Raw genomic sequence first — 24,906 nt, forward strand, 5'->3', positions numbered from 1 at the left:
GTGAGCTGTATGCTGACGTCTATTTTGTAGTGAGTGATCTAAAGATGATTGCTTAGTCAACTGAAAGTAGTCATCACATTTTATTGTTTTGTAATATATGCAATCTAGACAATTACTTTTTTTTTAATTTTAAGAAATCTATATTTTATTGCTTTCTCCGTTTCTGACAGTGTCAGATGTATCTCTGACAGACTTGTCAGACTCCTTTTTCCTAGGCTTGTGGTGCTATGCCATGAATGTATGAGGCCAATGTCATACAGGATATTAATCATTATACGTGTTATGTCACCAAGAGTAGTGGTTCAGTGACTATGACATTGGATACTTGGTTCATATTTATTAATTGTGAAATTTGTTTTGTAGTTCTAGTAGCCTGATTTAAGATTTCTTTAGTTTCCTTTAATAGCAGATGGTCAAAACTGTACTATTTCTTCCACAGAGACCAAATGTAATTCTTGATGATGCTGAGAAACAATCATATAATAATTTTTAGAGGAACACACTACCATTGACAGTTTTATTGTTTATTTAAGTACAACTCAGATTTAGGTCTTTTATGCCATTTTAAAATATTTGATATTATGTCTTTACTATATAATGCGGGACACTTAACATGTCAACCTCAAAGTTGGCCATAAATTAAGAAAAATTTTGGCTCCCCACATAATACTAGATATAAAATCACTATCTTGTAACAGATCAGTAAACAATCATGGGAGCACGTCACATTTAGTAAGAACATTCTTACTTTGGTAAATAAAAGATATTATTTACAAATGTAAGCCTGTTTTTACTAAATATTATGTGCTCCCATGACTATTTACTTATCTGTTACAAGATGGTGATTTTAAATCTGGGGAGCCAATGTTGATCTTAGTTTATGGCCAACTTTGGGCTGGACAACATGTTAAGTGTCCTGCAATACATGGTAAAGACGTAAACTCAAATACTTGAAAATGGCATAAAAGGCCAAAACTGTACTTAAATAAACAATAAAACAGTCAAAGACTGTGTGATCCTTTAACAAATCTAATTTGTTCCCAATTGCCGGCCGCGGTGGCCGTGCGGTTCTAGGCACTTCAGTCCGGAACCGCGTGACTGCTACGGTCGCAGGTTCGAATCCTGAGTCAGGCATGGATGTGTGTGATGTCCTTAGGTTAGTTAGGTTTAAGTAGTTCTAAGTTCTAGGGGACTGATGACCTCAGATGTTGAGTCCCATAGTGCTCAGAGCCATTTGAACCATTTTTGTTCCCAATTCCTTATTCAATTGCTCTAGTGTTCCACATCATTAAGTTTGCTGTCAGGATGACATTAACATTTTCGCCTAGCTTGAAGTTAATCATAACAGGTTATGACAAGTGTTTCAAAATGTGATTTTTAATAAAAAGAGAAGAGGTTAAATACTTCAATGAAAGAAAATATGCTTACAGTTTAAGCCTTATTGTTTACAAACACTATTTTCAAAAGGAACATGTTGGCAGATTATGTCACCACAATCAAGTGAGATACATTTATGAATTTTAGTAACAGTACTGCAATCATTACTTACTATAGAAAAATGAATATTCCAGAAGGTAAACAGTAAGAAATTTCATTAATTAACTCTAATGAAGAGTATGCCCAGAGGTATTTACGGCACTTTCTAGCCATTAATTATAGAAGGAGGAATAGAGGGCTGTTTAGTGCTGGAATGGGAACAGGGAAGGGGCTAGATGGGTAAGAACAATGACTGACAAAGGTTGAAGCCAGGAGGATTATGGGAACATATGATATATTGCAGGGAGGGTTCAACCTGTGCAATTCAGAAAAGCTGGTGTTGGAGGGAAGGATCCAGATGGCACAGGCTGGGAAGCAGTAATTGAAATGAAGAACATCATGTTGGGTGGCGTGCTCAGCAACAGGGTGCTCCAGTGGTTTTTTGGCCACAGTTTGTCGGTTGCCATTTATGCGGAAGACAGCTTGTTGGTTGTCATGCCCATGTATAATGCAGCACATTGGTTGCAGCTTTGCTTGTAGATCACGTGACTGGTTTCACAGGTAACCCTGCCTTTGATGGGATAGGTGATATTTGTGACAGGACTGAAAGGTGGTAGTGGGAGGATGAATGGGACAGGTTTTGCATCAAGGTCTATTAAAGGAATATGAGCCATTAGGTAAAGGATTGGGAGAAAGGGTTGTGTGGAGATGGATAAGGATATTGTGTAGGTTTGGTGAGCAGTGTAATACCTCCCCCCCCCCCCCTCTCTCTTTGTGTGTGTGTGTGGGGGGGGGGGGGGGCAGGAGAATGTGGGTGTTTGAAACTAAAGAATTGGTAAAACATGGAAAAAATTGCTATTGCTATAGAGTATACAAGTAAACAACACATTACAGCAAAAAATTCTCAATTACTGCAGGGAACACTTGTTGAGACTAGGAGTGTGCCACAAGGAAACCTTTCAACATAGATTGGAAGATTTAAATGAGTTGTACAATGATGAGTGAAAATGCTACTGCAGTACTGTCACTTGAGTGATGAATGAATTCAGTGGTATCTTGAATGAATTAGAATAGTTCAAGTCATTAAACTACCATTTACAGGGTTATTTTTTCTGTGGTGGTTGTTTACAGTCGTTGTGCATGAGAAGTTGTAAATTTCATGCCCTTTACTTGTGTAAATTTTGGCTGTGTCAGTTTTTTTATTACATTGCTTTATCTCACTAGTTGTAATTTTTTTAATTGTAATCCTGCTTGCAACTTGATCACAGATTGTATTTATTTATTGTAGAAGCTGGAATCGGTCTTGGAGCAGGCACCAGATGTTTTAGCAGAAGATGAACCAGATTCAGATGAAGAGTTGATGCGAAAACCAAAGGTTGTTGCCTTTGACAGACATGGAGAAGATTACCTAGATAGTTCAGGAAAGTATGTTTCTCCCTTTTTTGTGTGTTTTACTAAGTCTTTCGTTTCACATTCTCTCTATAATTGTGTGAATGTTCAGGTATTTATTGTTTCATTATGAAAGGCTTCTTCCAGACTGCAGGGAAAATATTACAGTAAGGAATGTAAATTATTGATGCTGTTGTATATTGACAACAGTTCTTCTGTTACAAAGAAAGGAAATGACAAACTATCAACTATTGTCTCCTACATGAAGTTTGTTGTACAACATTACACAGTTCAGGAAGCACCAAATTTATGAAAACAGGACTTGCTGATATTGCTTAGTGTAGACAGTTTATTGTTACATAATCATTGTATCTCATGAAAAGTTGTTAATAAGCTTTGGACCATTTATGGAAGTTATTCTATGGAAGATGTATGCAGTTAGCTGTGACACAAATAACCTACACTGTTTTCTATCTTTTGCTTCTGAAAGCCTCTTTCAGTATATCTTGACCATTTAGATTGTTTTTCTTACCTTGCTTTACTTGCTTGGAAAATGCATAGCACATGGTGCTACTGTGCTGTGTAGATAACAAAATGTTTAATAGCTCATTAGAACCTATGTATTTGACTTCAGTTTGGTATTATACATATTTGATATGCTGTTAGCTCATTAAAATCCTTCTGGTTGACTGTCAAGTCATCTTATAAAATACTTAAATACCATTCTTTGGCCTGAGAAAGGCTGCTGATCAATTTATTCTAGTATTTTAAGTATTTTATAAGATAGTACACAAGATGGATTTTAATGAGATTGACACCAGCTGTAGAAGCCTACGTGTTTACACTTGCTAATAAATAAAGTGAAGCAGCCAGAAGGGGAGGATACTCTCTCACAATGGTCTTTCAGGGTAGCTCTGAACTGCAATTCATTGCTGAACACACAGTACGGCACCATTCATGAGCAGTTCATGCTTTCAGGTCAGGGCACCATTCCAAATGCAGTTGTTTGCATTGTAGTGTTAATGGCAGCCTATGTGTTGGACAGAAATTCCCTAGTCCAACTGCTGCTGGAGTCTGACCAATAGTGCAGGATGATAAAGAATGTTGCAGGAAGTCCTTTATTTGTTCTCGGATGGTAGATGCAGATGTGAAGGGGTTACAATGTGCTTGGTGCACAATGCAGTGATCCTCCCTTGTGGTGGACGCACGTGGTCACCTGGAATCTTGAAGACAAGTATGCCTGCCTTCATGTCCCTGTGTGGTCCAAAATAGGGCCACTGTCACATCTGAATCCCTCACAAATCTGGATATTGCTTGATTGACCAGCTAGTCACAATGAGGCACCTGACCATGTCTTCTGGATCTTCACTTTCTTTCTTCCAGGCAGTGTGTGTGTGTGTGTGTGTGTGTGTGTGTGTGTGTGTCAGCACAATTTTTTTTATGCTTTTGTTCATCATTTGTAAAAGTAAGTAACTGAGCAAAGTGGAGTAGTGGTTGGCACACTGGACTCACATTCGGGAGAGTGGCGGTTCAAATCCCCATCCAGCCATCCCAATTTAGGTTTTTCGTTATTTCCCTAAATCGCACCAGGCAAATGCCATGGATGGTTTCTTTGAAAGGGCATGGCAGATTTTCTTCCCTATCCTCGAAACATACCAACCCTATGCTCTGTCTCTAATGACCTGGATGTTGATGGGACATTAATCCTTGATCTTCCTGTGTTTTAAAAGGAAATAATTTTGTTTTAGGGATATCATAGCTCTTGTTTAATACCTTGACTTATTGTGTACTTTTTTTGGCTGGCCATGCGCACTATATAGAAGTGTTGTAATCATTAATAAAATATGTGTATTGGAGAGCTTCTCTACTAATGGCTATTATTGTTATGAAATAAATCTTGCCAATAGCTACATTCTATAAATCTCAAACGAGAGGTTTGTAATTTGTCACATATTTTGTATAGCCAGTCCTGGAGCACCACAAAAAATGGTCAGCTGCCTCCAGTGGGAGAAATTGCAGGAAAAACTTCGTCTTTAAATTCTAGGAATATGTCATCCAGTCTCTCATATACATTTTGCATAATTACCACAATGGTGCAGCTGAATAAATTTAGGCTTGATGGTTATATTAGTATCTTCCCAGATAGCCAGGTGCAGTCAAGCAACCACTTCTGACATGCAAAGAGGAATGCCAGCAGTTTTCCGTACCTGCCTAGTTAAATACTGGGCTGGGTTCCACATCCTGCCTCAGATACACATTGTACAAACACTTTGGAAAATGATGTCATGTTGTCTATGCTATTACACAAGACACAGACAGAAGGAGTACACTGATTCCTGCTTGGGGAAGTGGGCTGCAGGTAGCCAGCTAAGCTTTGAGATGTCTTTGGGATTGGTGACCCAATTTTAATAATACCTGTATACGGGTACGCTTGGTTTTCTGTTAAACTGAAGAACTACCATACGACTCGTTACCTGACATTGGGTGGATAAGAAGGAAGGAAGGTTACATAAGTAAAAACTTGCAAAAAAAGAGAAAAATGCAGTAGGATTATCCAGAGTTGTTCTCCAGTAGTGGTCTTATAGATATCTAACAACTACTCAACAGGAAAAATAAATTCATTAGAATATTCATGGTTTCAATTTTTAATGATTAATTCAAGTAATTGTTTTAAAAAGTCATAAGTTTTTTTAATATTTGCATAAAGATATTGAATGTTGGGATAAGGGCTTATTAGTTATTCTTTACAAGCAGTTTATGAAGAGAACTGACACAATCATATTTAATGTGGAAATTTGATGAAATTGTGTTTATGGATTCTGTTTTTGTCATACACACATTTCCCAGTGGAAATCCTTTTACTTCATGTGGACTAAAAATTCAGTAGTATTCAGCCTAATACTAGATACCAATGATGCCCTCCCTGCTATTGCACATTTTGTACAACAACGAACTGGGGATTCTTACAGACATCATAGCATGTCTACTCACTTACGGACATGGACTTGTTTTGAAGCAACAATGGGCTCCATTCATTGAATATGAGACAGATGTTCAACCTTAATGTTGTGAGCTCATCGTTAACCACTGTTCAAAAAAAGTGTGCATAACTTACTCAGCAACATACTTTTACAAGAGTTGCAGGCTGTTACTGACAAGCCTCAGGCTTAAAATCTAATTTCAAGCCTTTTCTCCTGGGAATCTCTTTGTACCTCCATCAGAAATAATTTATACCCAACTACCCTCTCTCCGTCCCTCCCTCCCCCTCCATCCCTCCCCCCCCTCCATCCCTCCCCCCCTCCTCCCTCACTCTCTCCTCTCCTCCTCCTCCTCCTCCTCCTCCTCCTCCTCCTCCTCTTCTCTCTGTCTTTAGAAACATTATTATGGGAAGAACAGATTGCTATTCTCCACAGACAGGCACAGTGAAAAAAACTCGTAAAAAAAAAAGCTTTCAAAGTCCTTCTGAAGTAGAAAACTCATATACATTCACCCAAGTACAATTCACACCCACATGGCTACTGTCTCCAGGTGCTGTGATGACCTGACTGTGGTGGCGTCATGACGTGAAGAACAATTGAAGTGGGTAGTGGGGATAGAGAGAAGGCACGGAGTGGGCAAGATGAGGTATATCAAGGTATGGGTGAGGGAAGATGCTGCGCTGCCTATGGGAGTGTGCAGGAACATAGATCTGATAGGTGTAATGTCAGAAGATTCTGCTTTGAGGTGGGGGGGGGGGGGAGGGGAAAAGACTAGTAGGTGTGCTGGTGGGATTCGTAGCACTGGAGTGGGAGCAGTGAGAGGGTTGGTAGGTGGAGGACAGTGATGAGAAAGTTGGGGGGGGGGGGGGGGGACAAAGAATATGTTGTAGGGAGAATTCCCACCTGTACACTTCAGAAAAGCTGGTGCTGATAGGAAGACTCCAGACAGTGCAGGATGTGAAACAGTCATTAAAGAGAAGCACATTGTGTTGGGTAGTATGTTCAACAACTGGGTGCTTCAGCTGTTTCTTTGCCACAGTTTGGTGGTGGCCATTCATGCAGACACACAGCTTGTTAGTTGTCATGTTCACATACTGGATGATCAATCGTTAACACAACTGCTTTCACAGTATGCGGCCAGCTGGTGAGGCCGGCTGCTGTACCGAAGGCCTGGGTGACAAGAGGCCCATAGTAAATACGGTATAATGCGATTTGTCACATCACTTATTTCTAACATACATAACATAAACACTTAAAAACAAAAGTAAATTATTCACTTATATTAAGCAAGGAGATCTGGATGTTTTCCTGACACATGCTTAGGAAATTGCTCATTACACTCTGCAGTACCCTCTGAGAAATGGCAGCAGTTTCTTAACAAATGTAGTTTTAAGTTCATCTAAAGTGTGTGGATTTGATTTGTACACTTCCTCTTTGAATGCCTCCCAGAGATAAAAATTGTAGGGGGTTAAATTGGGAGACGAAGAGGCCATATGTTGTTAGTGATAACCGTGTCTTAAAACATGTCACCAATTTTCTGTAATGAGAAGTTGGCTGTCTGTGCTGTTGTGGAGTCCTGCTGAAAGCTCATGAAAGCATTTTCTTTCTCAGTTAATTGCCCAAAAAAAGGCCGCAAAATGTTTTCCACATCTCTCTCACTGTTAATTGTTTCCAGGAAAAAAAAGGACCATTATTCTCTCACTGCTAATAGTGCACCAAGTTTTTTAGCATGCACAGGTGTCACTTGTATTATACTAGGCTGTTCAGAATCCCAGTAACTGTTATTTTGCGAATTAACATATCCACTTAGATGGAACCATGATTCATCTGAGAACAAATTTAGGGTGAGGGTCAGTTTCTCCGTCATGCATGTTTTTCAATGTCCATTCACAAAACTACAACCTTTTTGCAGCATCACCTGGTGTAAGTTTTTGCACTGTCGTTATTTTATAGGACATCAACTTCAATAACTTTGCCATCATTTTAACAGAGCCATAGGAAATTCCCACTTGCTGAAAAAAATGTCAAACAGATTTTCTAGATCTTTCCAGACCATTCCCAGTGTCATCCAGAGTTTCTTCTGTAAGTAGTTTAAGTATTTCTCTATATTTTCTATCAAAAACACTTGCTGTTTCATGAAATGTATTTATCAGTTGATGAAGCAAACTCCCATTCGGAACTTCAACATCAGGAAATTCCTCTTGAAACAATGTCCTTACTGCACGTGCTGATTCTGTAGGCACGTATGAATCATACAGGAATACTCTTTGGTGAATAGAGTACTTGTATTTCATCACTTCACTTGAAACAATTTCACTAAGTACACTGTATTGCGTTGCGTAATGAACACATGCTATCTGCGCAAACAGAGGCCTTGCAACAGAGGGGAAATATTCTCCCAGTCATGCTGCCACTGGCTGGCTGTCAAGCAGTTGCATTAAAGATGGATCACCCTGTAGAAAATGGCACAGTAGTTGCATGAAGTTGGTAGATTACATAGCTGCTTTCATAGGTGGTCCTGCCATTGATGGGGTTGGAGATGCCTGTGGTGCCTGGAGTTGGTGGTAGTGGGACAATGCATGGGACACATCTTGTAGCCATGAGGCAAGGAGTTGGGAGTAGGGTTGGAGTAGAGAAGAATAAGGATATTGTGTAGGTCTCTTATGCGGCAGAACACCATTGTGTAATGGATGGGGATTATAGTGGAGAAGATATTCCTGATTTCAGGACACAACAAGAGGTAGCCGAAACCCTGGCGAAGAAATTGTTTCACTTGCTCCAGTCATGGGTGATATGGAGTCACAAGAGGAGAGCTCCTTTGTAACTGGACAGTGGGTGTGTAGATGGTGATTGGTGACTGGAGAGACAAGGCAGGGGAGATCTGTTTCTGGACAATGGTGGGAGGGTAATCTTGGTCTGTGAGGGTCTCAGTAAGACACTTCACATATTTGGAGAGAGACTGCTTGTCTCTGCAGTCTGCTTGCCAAGCGGGTGTGGAGTGGGTAGCAGCTATCAAAGTGAAGGTATTGTTGGTGGTTTGTTGGTTTGATGTGGATGGAGATGCTAATATAGCCATCCTTGAGGCAACGGTCAACTCTGAGGAAGGTGGTTGTTGGGTTTCAGTACAGCATATTAAGATGTCATCAGTAAATCTCTTGATGACTCAAGATTAGGTTGGCATAGGGTGGTAAGATGCTGGTGCCCATTGCTGTATAATGGATTGCTTTGCAGGTGAGAAGTAGCTGTGGGTGATGATACAGTTGCTCATAGTTGTAGGTTTGGTGTCAGTCAGGCATTGGGAAAGGTACTGTTCAGTAGTGGCAGAGCCATGGATATTGGGGATGTTAGTTTAGAAGGAGGTGGTATCGGCAGTGATTAGCAGAACACTGGATGATAAAGGAACGTGAACTATGGAGACCTGGTAAAGGTTAGGTTGGTGTGGTTTATATGGGAGGGTATGTTACGGGTAACAAGCTGAAGGTGTTGCTTCATGAGAGCAGACCACAGAACCTACACAGTATCCCTGTCCATCCTTTCTCCAACCCTATGTCTCATGGCTCGTATTCCTGTAGTAGACCTAGATGCAAGACATGCCCCCTACATCCTCACAGTACTACTTGATCCAGTTGTGTCGCAGACACCTCCTGCCCCCATCAAAGGCAAGGCCACCTGTGAAAGCGGCCCTTTGATGTACCAACTAATTTGCAACCATTGTGCCACTTTCTACATGGGCATGACAAGTAACAATCTGTCTGTCGACATGAATGGCCTCTGCCAAACAGCAGACAAGAGACAGCTGCACTATCCAGTTGCTGATCATGCTGCCCAACATGAAATGAATCACTTCACAGCTTACAACATCTGAGTTCTTCTTACCAACACCAACTTTTCTGAATCATGCAGGTCAGAACTCTTGCTACAACATCCTGTAATCTTAGTGGCCTCAACCTTTGCTAGTCCCTGTTCTCCACCGACCTATCCTCTTCCCTGCTCCCACTCCAGCTCTAAACATAACCCCTCTATCCTGCTATCACACCTACCAGTCTACTACAGACAGCAAAGCATCATCTGCCACCTGTACCCTGCTATTCCTAACCCTCCTCACCCCGTGCCTTCTCCTCATGCCCACTACTCACTCCAGCAGATTCTTGCTCACATCGGATGCAGTCGGGCCCCAGCACTTGGGAGACAGCAGCCATGTGTGTGTTTTATGCTTCAAAAGAAGGAATTTGTCCAGAAGCTGAAATATTTTAGCAATTTTTTCATTGTTCCTGTCTATGACTGGCCTTCTGTATGAGGTTAGTATCAATCTTTACTTTGAATAACATTGTTGTTATTCTGTCCTGGACTTTACATTGTTTGATTTAGCCTAATGATTTTCCTTCAGTCACACAACTCAGTGCTATTATCCTTTGTTGTATTCCCTTATGCATTATTTTACTCATTGTGTGTCCTGTTCTTTCTCTTCTTTCCTATGTTTATTGTCACTTTCCGAACCACACGTCCTGAGTTCTGAGCCACCCTGTACCACCAGTCTAGTCTGCGCACGAGACATGGCTATGTGACGGTCCCCGTTATAAGTGAAACGTCTTGTGTGTCACATTCTTCCCACCAATATAATTACTCCTGGACCATCAAATTGATCACACTACCTTCTTTCACCTTGTGTGTTTTTGCATGTTTTTCTGTACCTTCCTGTGTCACACGTACTTGGTTGAACCTCATACCTAACCAATGTTGCCCTCCCTCCCAGTCCCTCTTTTCCCATATTCTGGCACACATATACTGACCTTACATAATCTGGTTACAACTTCTGTCCCCTCTCTTTACACATATCCATTCACTGTCCTGCATCCCTCAATTATTTTCTTGTGAATTTAAAATTGAGAGAGCGACGGCTCTTTGGGACATCCTGTTTACCGTAAGCCCACTCACAGTGATTTTTACTTGCTCTCCTCAAGTTGCCATCACCCATCCCAGACCATGAGTATGATTAAAACCCTTGTACACAGGGTCCATACAGTGTTGGATGCAGATAATTCACCTAAAGAACTTGCACATTTAAGGACAGTGTTCAGAGACAATGGATACCCGATCCGGCAAATTGACAGGGCATTCTCAGCTAAAACCGAGAACCGGGAAGTGGATAAAGAGGAAAACGCACCAGCAAAGTCCCTAGCTTTTCTTCCCTTTGTTGGAAATATTTCCGTCAAAAAAGCAAGAATCCTTAATAATTTTCAGGTGAAAGTGATTTTCCACCCACCTAAGAATTCAGGCCTGCTGGTATCGGTGAAGGATAATTTGGTATTGCGGAAGGCAGGAATTTACAAAATACGAGGCGCGTTTTTTAAGTAAGGTCCGTTTGAACATAAGTACACAACGAAAGGTTATTTCAAAAAAGTAAATTTATTTTCAGAAAGTACATACTGCACTCTATTTTTCGACATAGTTGCTAATTTTGTTGAAACACATATCATACCTCTCAACGAGTTTTAAAATACCCTCTTCATAAAAACTTGCTGCCTGCTCCAATAACCAAGAGTTCACTGCCATTTTCACATTGTCGTCGTCATTGTAACGGTTGGCACTGAAGTGTTGTTTGAGGTGGAGGAACGGATGGTAATCACTCGGCACAAAATCAGGACTGTAGGGTGGGTGGTCTAAAACTTTCCAGCCAAAACTGTCCACTAAATCGCGGGTCTGACCTGCAGTGTGAGACTTTGCATTGTCATGGAGAAGGACAATTCTCTTTGACAGCATGCTGTGTTTTTTGTTTTGAATTGCTCTGTGTAGCTTTCTCAGGGTTTGGCAGTATGCTTCTGTATTGATAGTGGTTCCTCGTTGCATGAAGTCAACCAACAAAACACTATGCCTATCCCAAAACACCGACACCATGATTTTGCGCTGGGACAGCCTTCACCTTTAGAGGAGTGTGTGTGTGTCTCCATTCCGTGCTCTGTTGCTTCGATTCGGGTGTGATATGCAAAAACCATGTTTCGTCTCCAGTTACGATCTGACTCAAGAAGCTGTCACCTTCTTCATGATAACGATTCAAGAACTTCATCGCACACTCAAATCCTTGGTTTTTGTGGTCCTCTGTTAGGAGTTTCGGGACCCAACGGGAGCACAGTTTCCTAAACATTAGGTGTTCAGAAATAATGTTGTAAAACACTGATCTAGACACATTAGGAAATTCGTTTGAGAGACCTGTTATTGTGAAGCGCCTGTTCTCACGAATGCTCGCTTCAACTGGAGCTATCAAATCGTCTGTAATCAAAGAAGGGCAACCGGAGCGGACCTCATCATGGACGTTGTCACGGCCATCTTTGAATTCTTGTACCCACTTACGCACTTTGCTTTCACTCATAACAGTATCACCGTACACTTTGCAAATCTGTCAATGAATTTCTGCAGCAGACAGGTTCCTTGCTGACAAAAACCGTATCACTGAGTGGACCTCACGTGCAGTGGCTGAGTTGATAGTCTTAAACATTTGAAAGCACAGAACAGAACCATACAGGTTAGCTACAGAGCTGAAACTGAGCAGAGTTGTTCCTGAGGCATGTCGATACACAACACACGTGCTTGTTGCAGTATGCGTGCGAACTACTAGTGTCTACAACAAAACGGACCTTATTTACATGCCTCGTACATTGCCTGTGAGGTATGACCTATGTACAACAAACAACACACAGAGTGGAAGAACGTTGCACAGACATAAACATTGCATTCGCCTCCTGCAACCCAGCAAGTCTGCAGTTGCGGAACATTGTATCTCCATCGAACATTCAATGAAGTATGGCAAAACATTAATTTTGGCCACAGCAACATTTTTTTGGGACTCCATTATATCCATTGAAATATACATCATGGAAAATCTAATGAATTGCGACAGCAGCTACCAGCTGGATAATGCGAGGAATCTTGTCATCTCCGAGATTTGCTCCAGACAAAGATGCCAGAATACTCTGATAACTGCAGCGAGCGACAATGCCCAAGACGGCTGATCCTTGCAGGGCGCTGCCAACGGACGGTGTAGTTCTTCTGTCACTGTGACTCTGATGCATGTGTGGCAATACTATCAGCGCACTCTATAAGGTGGAGCAGAGAATGTCTTCGTCAGTCTTCAGTGGCTCACTTGAAGATGACTGGTAGGTGTTCAGTTGAAATGTCGTGGAATGAAGTTTACGATGACTGGCTGCAATCCTGAAATCTCTTCGAACAATTATTTTCTTTTTATTCACTTTTCTCTTTTATATAATTGTGTTTTACATAAATTTTAATTTGTTTTAGTCTTTCACTATAAGCCTTATTTGCTCATGTTTCACCTTTTTTCGCTATACTTCTTTCTCTTTGTGATTTTACTCACATATTTTTAGGTATTTTTTGTTTTTTGTCCTTCACTTTGGATCCTTTCACCTTTTGTTTGCACCAATACAGGAAAGTTTCCCTATTCCTAGCCAGAAACCAGTTCCACATATTGTTCTTGCATTGTTGCCTAACTTGTGGAGCCCCCCCCCCCTCCCCCTCTGCTCCTTTCCCATTTGTCCTGAACATGGTATTACCCATCTATGGCTGCAACTCCTCCTTCCACAGTGACTATATCTGTCCAAATTCTGTTTGTCCATAACCCTCTCCAAACTAGTCTTGCAAAACCATACAAATCAAGTCCAGACCTCCTTGCAATACCTCCTCCCCATCTGTAAAATTCCTGTGCTCTACAGTCCCAAATTCTTATATCCTATCATGCAGATTGAAACTCTTCTCTTCCAGGAGCTCAAGCAACATTCACAATGCCATCTTAAAAAACTCTCCAGCCTGTTCACAGCCTACTCCATTGTGAGACCTCCACTATCCACCATCTCTGCAAGAGCCTCCATCAAACTTCCCTTGCACCCCATCATAGCTGCCAAACTGTACCTCGTTGACTACATTTTCCTACCACCATAAAGAATCCAGAACCTAAACAGACCCAAAATATATCGCGAACCTATTTTCCAGAAGTCTCAGCCCCACAGAAATATCAGTGCTTCCCAAGGCTTTACCTTTTGCCCCTCTCCAAAATCCAATCATGGTGGGGTTAAGGACTTTCTCTCTTTCCTGTGGTCCCTGGGGTGGAAATACCCTTCTGATAAGACTTAATCAAAAACCATTATTGAACCCAGCCTGACTGAGTTCACTCCTCCAACCAACCATGATCCAACCCCACTACCGCCAATTCAACACTATTAACTTACTAGAAGTTTGTAGCCTTGAGTCTTGCCTGACTGTCATTCTGAAAATCACTGAACATGGAACCAAAACTTACATATGCAGAATCCACCACCTAAAGACAAATCTCTACATTATAAATTGTAGTTGCTAACAAAGACCCCACCATTATGGCTATGGACCACAGTGATTTCCAGCAGCTGTTGGATGTGTCCACCTACAAACCCTGACATAGTGACTAAATTCCAGAAACCTGGCAGGATCTCCGGTCTGTCCTCAGATCCTTAGGTCCATTCCAGAAGCTTGCCACTGAGTCTATCTCTCTCTTCACCCCACCACTCTTAGGATTCTGACCTTCTAAATGCTTCCTAAAGTCCATAAACCAAACCATCCAGGACACCCCATTGTGGCTGTTTATAGTGCCCTCACAGAGAGAATCTCTGCTCTCTTGGCTAACACCTTCCGCATATTGCTCGTAACCTAGTCTCCTATATAAAAAGACACCCACTGACTCTCCAAAGTTTCTGTTCCATTACCACTCGTTACCCTGGTAGTCACTGTTGATGCTATCTCCCTCTACACTAACATCCCCAATGCCCATAGCCTTGCCACTATTGGACACTACCTTTCCCAACACCTGACTAACTCTAAACCTACGACTTCCTCCCTGGTCACTGTGACGAATTATATCCTTACACAAAATTACGTATCCTTTGAAAGCATCACCTACAAAGAAATCAATGGCACAGCAGTGGGCACCTGCATGGCACCATTCTTGCCAACCTATTCACGGACCATCTAGAGGAATTCTTCTTAACTACTCCAGAAAACAAAACCTTACATGGTTCAGATTCACTGATGACATCTTTGTGATCTAGACCAAGACCCAACAAACCACCTTCTTCAATGTTGACCTGCACCTCAAGGATGGCTACATGAGTACCTATGCCCACATCAAACCTACCAACAACTAAAAATACCTCCACTTCGACAGCTGCCACCTATTCCATTCCAAGAAGGCCCTTCCATACAGCCTAGCCACCTGTGGTTGTCACATCAATAGTGATGAGTGATCCCTTTCCAAATATGCCAAGGGTCTCAGTGAGGGCCTCCTCAAAATGAAATTGCCCTTCCTGCCTTGCCCAGAAACAGATCTCCTGTTTCTTGTCCCTCAAGTCACTTACCACATACCCACTGTTCGATCACAAGGAAGCACTCCTCTCATGACTCAGTATCACCCCACCCAGGACTGGAGCAACTGAATCACATTCCCTGCCAGGATTTTGACTACCTCTTGTTGTGCCATGAAATAAGGAATGTCTTCCCCACTATCCTCCACACCCCTCCCACAGTGGTATGCCACCAACCAGCGAACTTTAACAAAATCCATGTCCATTCCTGCTCCACCCCTGCTCCCAACCCCTTGCCTTGTGGCTAATGCCCCTCCAACATACCTAGATGCAAGATCTGTCCCATACATCCTCCCACTACTACCCACTCCCACCACTCCAGTGCTGCCTCAGGCATCTCATACTTGATCGACAGCAGTTCCATCTATGAAAGAAGCCATGTTATTTACAAACTAAGCTGCAACCACTGTGCTGTTTTCTATGTGGGCATGACAACTAACAAGCTCTTTGTCCACATGAATGGCCACTGCCACAGTCTGTGCCATCTGGAGTATTCTTACCAACACCCGGTTTTCCAAACTGCACAGGTTTAAACTCTACCTGCAACACATCTTTTGCTGTCGTAACTTCTCTGACCTCAATTCTCACTTGTCCCTGTCCGCCACTTACCTATACCCATCCCTGCTCCCACTCCAGCAGTGCAAACACCCTTTATCCTAACAACACACCTACTAGTCTTTTTCCTTCTCTCATCTCCTTTCCTCCGTGCTTCCCACCTTTCCTCCTCCCTCCCCCCCCCCCCCCTTCTTCCCATCCATCAAAGCTGCATCTAGCAGTCCTGTCATCTGTCCCCACCTTGTCCCTGCACACTCCCACAGGCAGCGCATCATCTTCCCCCGTCCCTATCCTGCTATCCCTGCCCCTCCCCACACTATGCAGTCTGTCCTTTCCATATTGGTGTTATTCTATCCTGGACTTTCCATTGTTTTACTGCATATGCTTAAGACTTTCTTGGTTGTGTTATAACTGTAACACACTAAAAAGCAATAGGGAATGTGAAAACTGTCCTCCTCAAGAAGATACATGCTTTTTAACCTGATGCAGCCATTCTGATTTTGGTTTTCTGTGGTTTTTACAAAATTTGTCTCAGAAGGAATGCTGATTTGTTGTTGTTGTTGTTAATAAACTGTGGTTGGCTCATCCCTTGACCATATTGACTGAGTGAAGTAGTGTAGTGGTTGAGACATTAGAATTGCTTTTGAGAGGAATGAGGTTCAATTTCCCACGTGGTCATTTAGATTTAGGTTTTCTGTGCTGTTCATGATTCCAAAAGGTAGATATCAGTGTAGTTTTATTAGAAAGGATGTGGGCAGTTGCCTTTCCAGTCCTTTCCCAGTCTTACTCTCTAATGACCTGTCATCAATTGAATATTACACCTTTACTTCCTTCTGCAGCATGTGTCATAATCAGTGACATAAGTGCATACTGTTGGAAGCTAATGATACTAGAAGCAAAAAGCCTCAGTAAACACATGTCCATAAATGAACTGTTTGTGAGATAATTGCAACTTTGAGGTTACAAGCCACAGTTAACTTGATTCTCTGTAAACATCATCCCAGATAGGAAAAGGTACAAGTACTGTGTTATGTTAAGTAAAGTTATTACAGATACGTTGGTCAAAGTTCTGGTGTTTTGAATGAATTCTACTCTGCACTCGTAATTGAAGGAGGGCTTTTAGTGTTGTTGTTGTACCAGGGTGCAGGCCTGTACCTGTTCTGCAATGAGTTTTGAATCCTTTGAAACAAGCTTGATCATTTACAATTCTTGACAAGCACTGACATCTCTCTGCTCCAATTCTTCAACTGTGTTAACCAGAGTGACATGTACTACACCTTTAAGGTGACCTCAAACACAGAAATTCACGGGTTCAGGTCAGGTGATCTTGGAAGCCATGGTACAGGTCCTCATCGCCCAATCCATTTTTGGCCATATAGGTGCGTTACATCTCGTCTCACCGTAGCAGCAAAAGGTGGCGGTGTTCCATCACGCATACATCACATCCTGTGACACTGCTCTAAGGGAACACCTTCAAGATGATGGTGCAGAAACCAAAAGTAATTCTGTCCACTGAGTTTGTTTGGTAATGTTTACAGCCCAGTAAGATGATCACCTAGCATTTGGATGACTCCAAACATGAGAATTGAGATAATTAAACACACCATCGCGAGTGAACCCTGCTTCACTCTGAATAAAATGTTATTGTCAAACGTAGGGTTGCCTACAGCTTGTTGTTGCATGTACTGACAAAACATCAGCCTAGACCAGAGTCCACCTCAAAGACACTGAACTCATTGGAGATGGTACAGGTACATTGCATTGTAATGTTGCAGTATTCTCCAAATACTACTGTGGCCTATTCCAGCAATTTGTGTGGCAAATCTTCACATCGAGATTTGTGAATAGTGTTTGACTGTTTCCAGTGCAACACTTCCAAGCACAGGTGTAATTCCTGCAGGCCCACCTGCTTCCACAGCATGTGCAAAGCTACCAGTTTCTTGGAGATATTTGATGTAGCATTGTAAACATTTAACTCTCAGAGTATTTTCTGACAGGGTGTGCTGCTTGGTACAAGCGTGCAGTCCCTGGTGCATTGACATGTGCCCTACCATTCATAAATGCATATCCGCATACTGCTCATTATTTTAATGTTCTATGTTACCCCAGCAGTCACGGAACACTATTGACATTCTGCAGACAACTCGCACAAGTGGCACTTTTGACTGTGTACAGTACTGTCATGTCCATTCTCTTTACAGCTCCAAGTCTTGAAAACGTAAACAAAGACCACACCATGGACTGGCATGCAGTGTTTACACAGAATCATGTCAGTAATGGCTGGTAACCACAAAGTCACTTATCTTGCAAACACTTTGTTTGTGAACGTATGTTTACTGAGATTTTTTTGCTTCAAATTGTGTACTTTCAACTGTATGCATTTACCTGTGTATGTATGCTATTAGTATTGTTCTCAGTGTTGTTTTCATTTTCTTATTCCTTAGTTTCATTTTTTATTATTTCACGTATTTTGCAGGGTTCTGTGCTTCAATGGATAAAAACAGAATCCTTATAGGATCACTTTGTTGTCAATCTGTCTGTCTGTCCGTCCAACTGTTAAGATCCATTTTCCTCAGGAACTGGTAGATGTATCAAGTTGAAATTTATATCACATACTTAGGATATGGATCCTTGGTGATGTAAAAAATTTAAGCTCTTAAATTAGTGCAATCAAAAGACAGCCATTTATGTCACATACTTTGACATTTGCAAACTTGGTCATCAAAATCTATAGGGTACATCCTTTTGAACTAGAGTTACGAAATTTGGCAAGAAGCAAGGTTTCACAGTACAAGTAAAGGAAAAAGTCTGAAAATTGTTAATTTGTAATTACATAAAATGGAAAAAAAAATATTTTTATTGCTATTTGTTATCCGTTGGTCTGTCTGCAATTTTTTTCTCAAGAACAGATGCACATATCAAGTGGAAATTCATATCACATGCTAAAATTTATGGTCCCTTGGTGTAGTAAATGTAAGCTCCTAAGTCAATGCAGTGAAAAGATAGGACCTTTATCATATCGTTTGATGTGTTGCCAGTATTCATATCGATAACAGGCATAAATCGTTGAGATTCTCGATTTCTGGAATGAATGAACTATTTATATGTAAATTAAGTTTTTATGGAAGCCTCAGTGCACAAATCCTACTCGCATTTATCCAGATTTCTGAAGATGTTACGTGTATGTTATGACACTATTGAAATATGCTCACTGTTTTTATATACTTGAATTTAGCATATTTCGTGACAGAACTCACTTTTCCGTGAAATGTTTATAAGATGATATTTGACTTTTCTGTGTTGGCTTCAGTCATCTAGTGAAAGTATGATTCCACAATGCTGTTTCGTCGGCTGCAGAAATGACCTGGTTCAATGTGTTTGCCTTATTTTTGGTGCTTCAAATACCATTTCTTCGAATGTGGTTCCTTCTTGATGTTTATATAAAAAAGTAGTAACATAATTCATTTTTCCTGTTCACTTGCAATTATTATAACGGTGACCTGCACATTGTTCCACCGTCACACACACCGAGAGTTCACTGCCGACTGACTACGGTCAAAGACGACTCCAGCCTCAAAGACATTTCACGCAACACACAAGCTTCCACTTGTAACCAGTCTCTTTGATATTCTTTGTCATATCTACTAATATTAATCAATATGTTGTCACTCTCAAACATATAGGCAAATTAGCATAAAATAAGGCAAATTACAATTCACAAAAGAAATATTCTGAAAAAAATATAAGAAAACATTTACAACCTCCGTCATTAGATACAAATCCGGTAGAAAATAACACATGTCCCAGATCCATTACACTATGTTGCTGACACGTCTCCAATAGAAAATTTAAAAAAAAAATAAAATAAAAAAAAGAAAGAAAGAAAAAAAAAATTAAATAAGCAAAAAGAAAATGAGGCTGAGGGACTGAGATCAAGGAATATGTTGGCAGATGGTAGACATCCAATTGTGGAAGGTGAGAGACAATTACTTTTGATTAATGAACATAATCTAGTAAGTGCATACAAAAAAAAAAAAAAAAAAAAAAAAAAAAAAATTGCTTCCTTTGCTATATCGTACTTTCCATGATAGGTGCCTTCTTGTTTGTGAACATACTCTTCCTCATACGCTGTCTCTCACCCATCACTAGAAACCGTAGATTTCTCCATAATGACTCTTTCACATGAGCAGAATTTCTGTCAGCAACTAGTGTGAAACTGATTCTTGCCATTCATAAAGTATTGAGATGCAGTTTGGTGACCTCTGCCACATTCCTCGTAGCAGCTGGCAGTTTTTGAAAAATCAAGGATTTGTACTACGAACCCATAATTGTCGGTATGAACAATATGGAGAGAAATTATTTTTCTTACAGGATCATGCCATATTACCATGTACCAGTGCTCCAAATTGTGCTTCGGTTTTGGCATGTACCACTCTAAAATTATAGCCCTAATGTTGCTGTTAATTAGAATAATGTGACAGGTTAGATGCAGTAATTTACAACTTGTGAATACTTGGACACCTTCATCAGACCCGTGTGCACGGTAGATATATCCCCTGTTCTGTTATGATTTATTTATCCCAGATAGAGTACTTACTTTTGGCAGATACTTTTATGGCTGTAGATAAAGCAGTGACTGCTCTACATATCCAAGATTTTAAACACATCTTTTAGAATAAATTAATTTTTGCTTTTTGATAGTCTCAGAACTTTTGGTAGTCTCAAAACTTGCATATATAGATCAGAATGTTACATGTAACAGTCTACTATCAAAAGTACAGGAATTAAATCCAGAATTAAGTGGAAGATGCTTACAGGAAATGGACTACCAGGCAGCTGCTGTTTGTAGTTGTAAATCTATGTTTGCTGTATTTTTTACTGAGACAAAAGTAACTCCGTTAACGACTTTCTTGCCCAGTTGTTTTTCTTTTTTTTTTTCTTTCTTTTTAATACATTAGGCTTCAAATGTTTGCTAATTGTGACCTATTATTACAGATTCTACAGACAGGAAGAAAGTGATATTGAGATGGAGACATCAGATGAGTCTGACTATGGTGAAAAGGAAAGTTTAGGTGAGCTTTTATCTGATTCACTGTAATACTTTGACATGCAGTCTAAAAATAACAACAGTATGTTTGCTGGCAAGGCATAGGACACATGACCTAAACTGTATGCATGTCAGACAGATTATGTCCTCCTTATATGGAGAGATGCACCAAACAAGTCTTCAGACTGAAGATCATGAAAACTATGATAATGTTTAACATTGTGGATTTGTGGCAATGGTTGTAGAATGACAAGAACAGAATTTCTTGGTAGTAATTTTGTGCCTAACGTTAGGTTGTTTCAAAGCCAGTAATGTAGATTTTTTTAAAGGATGAACATGACAAGTGTGAACTCAGTTAGCATATCAGGCAGCCGAGTCATCCTTCAAGTAAGATATACAAGCTGTTTCTTAGTTTTAAAAGACTTATAAACATTGACTTAGAATGAGGATTGTTGTTGATACAGGATGTCTGAGATGAAACACCCTAATTTGAAATGCATCTAATACAACATGTGTTTTGTATATAAAGAAGATTCATACAATAACAGACACAAATAGTTTCGAAGTTTCGATTGTTCAGTCTCGCATTTTTACATGAGCCCCCCACATGAGTGCCACAGATGATATCTTAATCAACATTTGATTTCTCTCCAGGTATTCTTTAGCATCTGTGGCATAACTGTCTCAGTTGTAGGTCTAATCCTGTCATGAAACTGTTCCAGCGTTGCCACTTTGGTATGGTACACTCTGCCTTTAACATATCCCCCAAGAAGAAATTCGTGGCAGTAGTGTCAAGCAATCAAGGTGCCCATGGGTTTGGACTACCTTTCCCAATCAGTCTTTGTGGGAACTCTTCACTCAGCGTATTGTGTACTTTCACATGCTAGTGGGTGCTCCTTACTGCTGGAAGAGCAGATGTGGGTGTCAGTTTCTTATCTGAGGGAACACAAAATTAACCAGTTTAACTAACTAGATGAGTGACCAGTGATATTTCTGTCTGCAAAGGGGAAAAAAACAATAATTTCATTCTCCATTGACACATACCAGATGTTGACCTTCAGGCTATCTTTCTACTTCAACGCCCCATGAGGATGTTGACTTCCCCAAATTCGCACACTGTGTCTGCTGATCTTTCCACAGAGGTGAAAAGTTGCCTCATTGGGAAAATCTAGTCTTAGCCAGAAGTTATTGCCATGTCTGTGTGCTGAAGTATGTCTTTAGCATATCTTGCTTATTAGATTTATTGGCAGGTTTCACCTCGTGTAACAGTTGTACTTTGTATTTATGCATAAAGCTTTAGGCTCTTGTGTAGCACATGGTGGAGAGTTGATTTGGGAACAGCAAGCTTACATGATACCACACAAATGGATTTCTTAGGACTTCTTGCAGATGTATCTGAAATGTGATAAACCTTGTCCTTTGATGTTCTTTATGGTCCACCACCACAGCCCGTAGCAACAGAATCCTGTCTCGAGAAAGAATGCTTTCCATGCCTTGATTCTCTTGTCATTGGTAGCACTCTGCATGTACACATTGTTGAACTGCAGTACTGGACCCTACTTCTGCATACCAACACATGATTTTTGTTTTTCATCATTAAATGTCATTTTCATTGAAATTTTTTCAGTTTCCTTGTGTTTTCAGCTCATGAAAAAATAAATAAAAATGAACTGGATATAACATTATAAATAATAAAATTTCACAGCCATCTTCTAACACCTAACAAAATTGTCTGGGTTGTTTATTATGTTCAATATAAAAGTTTCAAATTAGGCTGTTTCATCTTGGATACTCTGTATTTGTGGGTACGATTAGGGTGTTTCATCTCGGATACTCTGTATTTGTGGGTAGGATTATGGTGTTTCATCTCATATACTCTGTATTTGTGGGTAGGTGTATGCTGATGAAAGGAAAGGATGTGCTAGCAGTTAACATTTTCCTGATTATAACATACTGCCAGTTCATGAATATGTTACAGGATACCTAAAAGCAATGGACACTGTGTACCACATAGTTCATAATGAGATATATAGATTAACAGTGTATTCTTTAGGCTGGCCCTGTTACTTAAAAGCATCTGTCCAAATGCATAAAGGCACTGAAATGTTCTAAAGATAGGTAGAAGATAATGCTTTGAATATCTGATTTAAGTCAGTATGACCCACAGGATAATAATCCCTGCATTTCGTAAGCAAACGTTGCCCAATCTGCTGTGATAAGGGTAAGCCTGTGCAATAGGCTTGTCCTGAATTTCTTTAGAGCTTTCCTCATACCAGGTAGGGATAAACGCCCCGTGGCCCCCCTTCACATATACCATTACAAAATGTGACTTACACAGGAGAAGCCGTAACGGGTCAAAAATTCTGTGATGCTGAGTCCTCTCCTGTGAGGTTTAGCCACATCTAATTAGACATATCTCGTCTGTAGCAGACAGTTCTTTCCCATCTTTGTGTCTGCATAATATAGTGTTTGACACAAAAGCAAGACCCTTTTTATTTATCAGTATATAATGTCAGTTTAGTAAATACTGTGGCTGTTTGCATAACTGGTTGGTCAGAATGTTTTACTGCCCTGTATAAGTCCTATATTTAATCCCCAATCCTGTCAAGAATTTTTCCGTTGTGGGGGAACAGGATATGGAGCCATTCAGCTTTCTGAGGACAATGGATAAGCTACCTAAAGGACTAGTAGTGTCTCCGATTTCAAAAGCTAACATTAAAGACCAAGAGATTAGTGTGCTAACCGCTCGTGTCCCTTCCTAAAGCAAGACCTTAGACATAGAATGAAGCAGCAGTTTGCCGCAATGAAAAGCTCCATAGGTGGTCTGATAGCAAAGTTCCGTGATACTTTTTACCATAAATACATTTAATGACAATGACAAGGCATCATCAGTCTCACAAAACGGTTTTTTCCCCTCCCCCCTCTCCCATGAAATGGGGGAATTTAAATATGAGATACTTTTCTATACATTCAGCAATTTCTCACTGAGACCAATAAAAAGATATTTGCATTGTCATACCTTCATTTGAAATAACAAAGTAAAGACATTCTAACACTGGAAAGGGCAGAAGAAGAGAGAAAAGGAGAAAATACCTAATGCAGTATGAGAAACATTTTGAAAAAGAGTTGAGTGTGAAAATGGCGTGCTTTAGTGATGGGTGTGGAGATGGTTTTCTGGGGTTGGAGTTTTGTAGCATTTCAACCAGAACCTTCCACAGGAAATTCATATAAGTAATTGAACTAATTGCCTTCTGTTTCCATCAGAAATTTTTGATACATATGTATGCAAAAATATTCAGAACTTTTCCTGTTTTTGTGTGCCACAGAGTATTAGAAATGCAGAGAACTAGAAAATTTTTGAAAACCTATTGCCACCTATTGAAAGCAACATGAATATTGTTACTTTTGGTGTGGAAATCAGGAAAAATAAAATAAGAATAATGAGACAAGAAAAAATATTTTATTTACCTTAAATTAGTCATTACTCTTAATAATCATTTCTGCACAGAAAGAAAAATGTTTTGGTTCCCTCTATTTTTAAACGATTTCTATACTTTTTAACCTCATTTTGACATAAAACTGCAATTATCGTGTACCTGCCAATTTCTGTGTCATAACAATGTTCAACCTGCAGGTTTTCTGTGTATCTTACTCAAGCTGAGCATGCAAATGTTGAGATGCTATCTATTTCATCATGTAAAAGTTTCTAAGTATTAGCAATTTTAAATGTATTGTTCTTTTCCACAGTACTTATTTTCACCAAAGCCCATACCAGCACAGTTGGGTTGCGATGACAATGGTATGGTGGCAAGATATATGGTGTCCATGCTGCTTTGCAATTTTATCTATCACATAAATTCTGTATGCAGGCTTGAGGGCATTGACAAGAACCAGTAATTCTGGTCTGGTATGTGACAAACTAGGAGGTATTCTGTTAGATGACAACCACCAGTAATGTCTACCTTTTTGGAATATCTATGTTGTTGTTTTGATGTTCAGCATTTCGGATGGGCTGTATTAATAAGATTGTCCAGGTAAGGAGGGCGCAGCGGTTAGCACA

General features: G+C 40.3%; 1 protein-coding gene across 1 annotated transcript in view; it reads left to right on the forward strand.

Annotated features, from left to right (window-relative positions):
* Positions 1-24,906, forward strand: part of LOC126175692 (pre-rRNA 2'-O-ribose RNA methyltransferase FTSJ3) — a 110,564-nt gene that overhangs the window by 43,152 nt on the left and 42,506 nt on the right. Inside the window, exons 7-8 of the mRNA XM_049922629.1 lie at positions 2,765-2,901; positions 20,795-20,871. Of these exons, the coding sequence (XP_049778586.1) occupies positions 2,765-2,901; positions 20,795-20,871 (214 nt within the window). The remainder of the gene's footprint in view (positions 1-2,764; positions 2,902-20,794; positions 20,872-24,906) is intronic.

Source organism: Schistocerca cancellata, chromosome 3 (genome assembly GCF_023864275.1).
Source record: "Schistocerca cancellata isolate TAMUIC-IGC-003103 chromosome 3, iqSchCanc2.1, whole genome shotgun sequence".
NCBI lineage: Eukaryota > Metazoa > Arthropoda > Insecta > Orthoptera > Acrididae > Schistocerca > Schistocerca cancellata.